General features: G+C 58.5%; 1 protein-coding gene across 4 annotated transcripts in view; it reads left to right on the top strand.

Moving 5' to 3' along the window:
- The first annotated feature begins 533 nt into the window (after nt 1-533).
- Nucleotides 534-7,790, top strand: part of LOC113218241 (oocyte zinc finger protein XlCOF6-like) — a 28,104-nt gene continuing 20,847 nt past the window's right edge. For 2 of the 4 annotated variants that reach the window (XM_052264107.1, XM_052264106.1), the window contains exons 1-2: nt 534-968; nt 1,056-1,122. Coding sequence is in view for 2 of the 4 variants with exons in the window: in XM_026438510.2 (XP_026294295.1) it covers nt 1,102-1,122; nt 5,235-6,599 (1,386 nt within the window). In the remaining 2 variants the exon portion in view is untranslated. Of the gene's footprint in view, nt 969-1,055; nt 1,123-5,234; nt 6,695-7,790 lie in introns of those variants that run through there. The other 2 variants (XM_026438510.2, XM_026438519.2) reach the window with 2 other exon arrangements.

Here is a 7,790-nt window from a genome sequence, read left to right as displayed (position 1 = left end):
CACGCACGGTGATGGATCGAATTTCTGTGGTCAGTCCATGATCCGAGTCTGTGGCGTGTGTTAATAGGCTTACTCGGATTGATTTCGCGCGTTAGTGTGCGTGCCTGTGTGTGTTTGTGTGTTTCGCTGTTAGGCCTCTGGCGTCTGGCGTGGTCGACGCGCGCGCGCGCGCGCGCGCGCGCACACACACACACACACACGCATATGAGGAAGAAGTGGGAAGGCTAACAATAATTGGCGCAATGTCGTTTTGTCGCGACCTGCGTTGAGTATGTATTCATTCTCACGCGGGGTTATTTTTATTATTACTTCGCGAAAGGCGGCGATTTTCGCGAGTGACGTCTATGTCTCCAAACCGAGACGGCGTCGCATCGGGGTGTAAAGGACCAAACCTCTTCCCGAAAGCCGAGCGGGACGGGACGGGGTGGACCGCATTTTTCGAGGCCCAGCTTGTGGCGGTCCCAGACCCCCCCCCCCTTCCCCCTTCTTTCCTTCTCTCTTCTTTCGACGCGACCATCGGTACCCGTCGTCTGGTGTCTGGTCGGCCGACGAGCCGCCCCGTCGAATTTCCGGGTAATTTCGAGACCACTTTTCGGAAGCTGCCAAATGTGGCGTACGGACACTGCGGGCCGCTGCAGCCGCGCCGTCTGACCAAAAGAAGCGTGCTCTACCGCCGGACGAACGTCCAACCCAAAAAGAGAGCGAGCATTCTTTTAGTGCATTCGAATGTTGTTTTTGGTTCTACCGCCCGCCCGCCCTCGCGACCTAACCTCTTCGGCAGTTGGCAGACCTGACGCTTTTCCGTGCCGTGCCGTGCCGTGCCGTACTCGACAGTGTTCCGACAAAGTCAGCCGAGGACGGGTGACGGCGTGTGGGCGCGATTAACTGCCTATCAGTTATTGACACAGTTTTCGATTTGAGAAGCAAAGTTTTGATTTCTTTTGAACCACTGTTTCAACGTTGCCGTGGTGAGTGTTAAACAAAGAACGTGTGCATGTTTGCGAGCTTAGCTCTGGACGGTGCTATCCTAACCTCGCCATCCCTAACCTCTACAGATCTCCAACGCTGTGCGCTCGCCGCTGAGAACTTCGCGTTTCCCAAATGGCCGACACGACCTGTGAGGTGAGTCTAAAGCTACGAACTAAAAGTGACGACTAGTTTTAGGTTATAGGCAGACCAGCCTAAGATCGCGATTTTCCTCACCCCCTCTCGCCCGCAAACTCCTATACCGCCTGTGCTACCCCAGTCGCGACCTTAGGCTGGTCTCAGTATATTTGCTGCCCCCTTACCTTTTCTCTGCCGACACGGCGGAATCGGCGCGCGTTCGTTTCGGCCCGGTCGACGGCTTCGGAGTCAAACCGCAGACGCCCCGTGACGAGTGTTGGTCCGACTGGACGCTACAAAGGGCGCAGAAGGGAAAGGCTGGCCGAGTAAACAAACAGAACCGATCGGCCGCGGTCAGTCGTTCGCGCCCAATTTTCGCCATTATTTTTCTATCTTCTTCTTGGAATCGCGACGCGCTCTTCCTGCCGTCTGGGGCCCTGCGGCGGTGTGCCATTGTGTGGTGTAGGGCGTCGCGACGGACCGGCCGTGTGGTTTTGGACGTTACAAGTTGAAGAAGAAGAAGCCCCGTGATGGGGAGGGGCGGGTGCAACGCTCTGGCCTGGCCCCCGCGCGCCGGGCGCCGATAGACAAGCTGTCGTCCGAAACGAAAACGGGAGAGCGGCGGCCGGCGGCGCGGGCACGGCGCGCGCCCCTCTAAGTGTGTGTCTAGTGTGTGTATGTGAGAGAGGCTGAGTGAGCGAGCGGAGGTGAGAGCCTTTGATTGATTTCTTGGCCCGCGCGCCCTGCCCTCGCTGCCCTCCTGGTCGTTACGCCACGCCGCGTACGCCGCTGCCGGCCGCGTGTGCGCTACCCAGCGCCCCCCCCCCACTCTCTTCGTTTCACTGGTAAATAGTGAAAAGGGCGTAAGTCCAATATAGCATTCCGGTAAAGCTGAAAAGCAGAAGAATGCGGGGAAGAAGAAACCGGAAATCGCTATGCTTTAACATGGTGACTTCCGTTTTCTTGCTCCCTGCATTCTTCTGCATTTCAGCTTTACCGGAATGATTTATTGGAAGTCCAAGAGGACGTACACCCTTTTCACTTATCACCAGTGATTTCTATGACTCCGCGTCCGGTCGCCGGCTCTGCTCGGCGCACACAATATGCGCTTCAATATGTGATATGCTTGTGAATGGTTTGCGCGAGCGTCTCCGTGCTGCTTGGCATACAATGCCGACGTTACGGCCGCTCGCCAAAGTTTGGGCTACCGGGCTCGGCCTGCTCGGCCTGCTCGGCCTCCGGGGCGGGGCGTCGAGGCGAGCGCTCCAAATAAGGGCTGCGAGAAGGGACCGCCGTAACGAGCGACCCTCCTGCGGCCGCTCTGTCCTGCGCGCGGGGTCGCGACGCGGCGGCAGGACGGCGAGGTCGTCCCCGCGCCGCCCGGAGAGCCCCTCGCGCGCGTCTCCTCCAAGCGGGCCGAGTGGCAGCCAGCTCGTCCCCCGGGCCCTGCTCGCCCTTTGTCTGGAGCAGCAGGTGGTGGTGGTGGTGGCGGCGGTCGTGCGGCGTTCGGGGACCTGCCGGCCCCGTCCAAGCGCCCGGGCCGGAGGGCCGGCGCGCACGGTGCGGTCGAGTTGGCGAGACGAGGCCCAGACAGGTTGTGTCCTTTCTTTGCCGTGGTACCCTCGCCACCAAAAACAACGTGTGTTCGCCGGCCGCGCGTCGCAACGGGTTCGACGCCCCGGACCGGACCGGGCGGACGGGGCTGTTGCTGGCCGGCCGCTGCTGCGGTGGGCTCGGGGCCGGGTGGGCAGCCCTTACCGAACTGCCCCCCTCACCTTTCCCCGCCAACGGGCGTCGCGCAGGCCGCAGGCCTATGCGCTGAGGGCATGCTGCATGGAAAGGGCCCAATTTTGTGATGCTGCTGAGATTACTGATACCTTGCCGTTCGTGGTTTGTCACTTGTTCCATCCTGGAAACAAATATCTTTACTTTTTCGCGTCCGCGGGATGCTGCGCGCTGCTGGCGCTGCCGTCGGTCTCGAGGCCCGCGACGCCGCCGTGGCGGTCGCGTCACCCCGTCTGGCGCGGCCCGGGGGTGTCCGGGGCGGGCGCTCCTCCAGGACGCGGGCCGGCGTGGTGTGAGCGTCGTCAAACGTGAGCTGGAAGGCTGAGAGAGGGCAACTATGGGCGGCACGCGGAGCGCACAACACAATCTCAAATATTGCGGCCCGAATTCCCCCGGCACGGCACCCGAGCCGACAAAAAGCCGCACGGCAGCGGCCGCATCGCGGAGTCACAAAACGGTAGCAGCAGCCAGACAATCGCATCAGCGAGGGGAGAGGGGAGGACGTGGGGAGGGCCCCAAAACGCCCGCCAAAAGTTTTTGGCCACTCAGCAGAAGAAGACAGCTGGAACGTCAGACAACAATGCCCCTCGGGGCTGGACCTGGCGGTATCGCCTCCCCCCCCCCCTCCTCTTTTCCTCGGGGCAGTGGCCAGGCCCATTGTAATGAGACGGTGGTGCACGTTTCACTTGGGCCCTATGAGCGGAAAATGGTCAACATGCAATGTCACGAGGATGCTCAGTTTGTGCGGCGGGGGTGTCCCCCTTTTGTCGACGAGTATGGGGAGCGGCGATTCGCTGCTCAAGCACAGATACCGCTATTTACGGGGCGGGAGCGGCCGGATTTAGGCCCCATACCGGTCAGTCTGGAAAACACACACACACGCACACTCTGATTAACCTTACCGAAAGGACGGTCCCCTCAGCCCGGCCGAGGTGATGACTAATTCCCGGGAAGTGCTGATAAATGCCCCTAGCGCTCTATCCTGCCGCGCGCCCCGCCACGCCCCAAAGTGGGGGACACGGATGAGGAGGAGGAGGCAGGTGCTGCGGTGTACGGTATGTGGGGAATTGGTTTGGCCCCTTTGCGTGTCTGTGTTGGTTGCACTGCGCCGGGGACGAGACATCTTTGACGGAACGCTTTTGGGCCCGTCCGGACTGTCTCTGTATGTCTGTCTGTGTGTGTGTGTGTGTTTGTGACGAGACACGCAATGAGAAAACAGCAGGTTTGTGCTGTACTAACTCACATCCTCTGCTCCCGCGGGCTGCAGAGACACACCGCCAACCGCTGCCGCCGGAAGCACAAATACATAGGGAGAGGGGAAAAATCGAGGAGGGGAAAAAATGTGACGCACATCTTCGTGTATAGTCATTTGGCACATGTAGGCGGTCAGGCGGACAAACAAACGGACCGACAAACAGACGGACGGACAAACGGACGGACGGACGGACGGATGGACGGACGGATGCGGTGCGTCCATTATCAGGGAATGCAACAAACGGCGCGCATTAACGTGGATGGCCCTCCATCCCTCAGTATCGAGGCTCGTCTGGCCGCGAACTAATTTCTCTCTGCGCCGTTGACACTAACGAACGGGGGAGCGTTTTCGGCGCGCGGCCCGATCGATATATACAACGGCACCGCCGCCGCGAGCCCCGCCTGCTTTTTCGTCTCTGTCCCGAAAAAGAAAACATAACCAGAGGAATGCCGTCGTCGTCGTGGCCGTGTGTAGTACGTACTGCTGCAGCCAGCCCCGGCGCCGATTAGATCAAGCACCGCTTTGTCTCTGTACGAAATCCCCCTTTTGAAACAAAACGCCCGCGGCGGCCGTTCGAACGCGGAGTTCCGCCGCAGTGTTCGAACTAACAGAAGGGCCACACGGCTTGGGTAGTTGGAGTGGGAAGGTGGGGGGGGGGGGGGTGTGCAGTGGAGCTTAAGCGGGTAATTAACATTCAGCTCATGTGTGAAAGAGGTTATTGAAAAACGTCTATCGACGAGCGGCGGGGGGAGGGGGGGGGGCAGACAAATGGTAGCGGGCGCTAAGGCGCGTGTAAATAGTTGCGCGGCGCGTTACGAGGGGTGTCATTGACCGCGCGGCGTGTAAAGCCACTTTGAACTCGGCGAATGAATAGCGTGTACAAGTAACAAGCCGACTGCGTCTGGTGTAGACTGAAGAAGTTTGGTGATGTTTGAAAACTTCATGTATGTGCCCCTTTTTTGTCAAAATGAGATGGGGGAGTGCGGGATATCTCAGCCTGTTGCTTATAATGTGGCGTGGCGCTCGTAGAGGAGGATGGATCATGGCGAAACTCATGGCGAAACTCATGGCGAAACTCTCTGCCCCCCAGATGGACGCTCTCGGTGACGATGAGTTGCTGCTGGTGCTCCAGTACGTTGGCGCAGAGGATCTGCTGCGCTGCCGCGCGGTTTGCCGCCGCCTTAGGGATCTTGCTGCCGTCCCCGAGTTGTGGCGATGGCGGACTGTTGGCGATCCGTCCGGGTGGGTCGTGGCCCCTGGATCTCCATCTGTATCAAGTCCGATACTTCGCCTGGCGCCTTGCCTCCACCTACTGGTGATGCGATTCGGCGCGAGTCAGGAGTTTGCGTCGTCCAGCGAAATGAAATGCGCGGTGGCTAGGCTCGCTCTGGACGTCATCGGTGACTTTTCCGGTGGCATAATTCGCAACCAGTTGGCCCTCGGGCGCCTCAGAGAACTGTCGGTCATATTTTACAACAGAGACTGCGCCAATGTGAATGCGAATTTCCACGATGTGCTGGATGTAGTATTGGCTGCGAAGGGCCTAACCGTCCTGGAGGTGGACATGGACGTTGATCTTTACGAGACGGGCAGCACCGCCAGGGAGTACAAGCACGAGGCCAAGTGCGAGTCCAGCTTGAAGAGGCTTGCGTACGATAGCCAGGCGAGTGACCCCCTCCTGAAGATGCTGCTAGACGCTCACGCCGCGACTTTGGAGGAAGTAGACCTGCACATATTGAGACCGAGCGACATGTGGGACGTCGCACCTAACCTCGTCGACTCCCTCATCAAAATGCCCAACCTGAAAAAGCTTACGTGCCCACCTCTTCACGGCATGCATCGCCTGCAGGCGTGCAAGACGCTGACAGCCCTGACGCTGAATGTCTATGCGTTGAACGTCATGCCCGGCATGGCGGAGTTGGAGAGTCTTCTGCACTCCGCTGGACAGCTTCTGCGCACGGCCACCCAACTCACTCACGTGGACATTACTATACCCAACAATGAATCTCTAACCCTGCTTGCCGCGCTGGCTGATTCTGAACAGTCCGGAGTATTATCTTTGACATTAAAATGCTTTAATATCTGTCGATATCCTGAATTCTACGAGGTTCTGGCACCTGTACTGCCGAATCTGCCTAAATTGCAATCTCTTACTCTTGATGTTCCCAGTGATATGAGGTTGTTGGGAATAAACAAAGTCATGATGATGTTGCGGCCTGAAACTGCTCCCTGCCTGAGCCAACTTGCGATTCGTTCAGCGGGATGTCTGCACATCTGGCTGACAAATAAATCTGTTCTTGACTTGCTCAAGGCGAATACCTTACAGATAAAATGGTTAGGCACACTGTTCTGTCATTTCAATGAATGCCACTTTGGCTGCCATGAGATTGGTACTGATCAGGTGACGTGGGAATCTGTCAAAAGGCTGCCAAAAATTATGTCCCTTTTCGACTAATTATGTAAAAGATGGAGAAAACACGTACAGCATACGATACTACAGCGGCTCAGCATATTGTAGTCACCTCCCAACTTGTACTTGTGTAACGAAGAATAAATATCTTTCTCCATGAATGGGCATCTTGGTTTGCGTTTTCCACCCCTTCCCCTTTACCCATGCCTTTACACTTTAAATGTGAAGGGACAATTTTTTTTCTAAAACGGCAGCGTTTTCGTGCACACCGAGACCGGGTGCTATTTTGTTTCTAAATTTGGACCAATTTTGTTCCTAAATTTGGACGAATTGCGTAAAACTTCACTGCCTCTTGTACCTCTGTAGAGGCGCTAAAATTCTTAGAACCCTTAAAGCCTAAAGCGTGCCGGCCGAGTTATACTTTAGTGTAGTGTTACTGCTATGGTTGTCGGCTGCTGTTTTCGCTGTCCGTTTGAACCGCCCCGTGCATTCCGTGCCTGCCGCCATGTCTCTGGTCCCACCCACCGGCAGCACACCTCGGCCCGCCCCAGCTGACACTCGGGCACGGGTAGTGTTCCGTCTGATTGATCGTGTCCGATAGAGAGATACGCTTTGAGCGCGCCGGCGGCGGGGGGACCATAGCGCAGCCACTGGACCAGCAGAGCGGGGCACTCTCAACTTCACGGCCCGTCGCACCCTCTTGCGTGGGTTTGTCGTCGGAATGTCTGTAGTGCGACACACGCACGCACACACGCACGCACACGGGCGCATCGTGCACTTCCTCGGAGCATCACATCCCTGCGCTAGCCCGCGGGCGGCGACCTGCCGGCGGCGGCGCCACCCCGCACCGCCCCAGGGCAGCCGTGGCCGTCTCTCTCTCTCTCTGACTCTGATATTATTCGCCCTGCAGGGCCCCTCCGGGACGCCGCTTCCTGTCGCCGGCGGTGCGGCCCCGGCTGCGGGAGCGACAAGGATGGCGATGGCGTGATGCGTTATGACATGGGGGGAGGGGTTTTTGATGATGTGTGATGCGGCTGGGACACTGCTGCTGCTGCGCCTCTGATAATTGCTTCAAATTATGGCGTGTGTGTGTGTGTGTGGCGTGCGGACAGAACCGCGCATCTGGGGCGGCTGGGCGCAGCAGTTACGGCGGGGCCGGCGCGGCCGCGGCGGTGGCGGTCGTCGTCGGCGAGGGTCTTGCTTCGGGGTGCGTGCGCGACGGGGGCCTTGGGGGGG

Source organism: Frankliniella occidentalis, unplaced genomic scaffold (assembly GCF_000697945.3).
Source record: "Frankliniella occidentalis isolate FOCC.00 unplaced genomic scaffold, Focc_3.1 Scaffold16, whole genome shotgun sequence".
NCBI lineage: Eukaryota > Metazoa > Arthropoda > Insecta > Thysanoptera > Thripidae > Frankliniella > Frankliniella occidentalis.
This window is presented reverse-complemented; position numbering and strand designations above follow the sequence as displayed.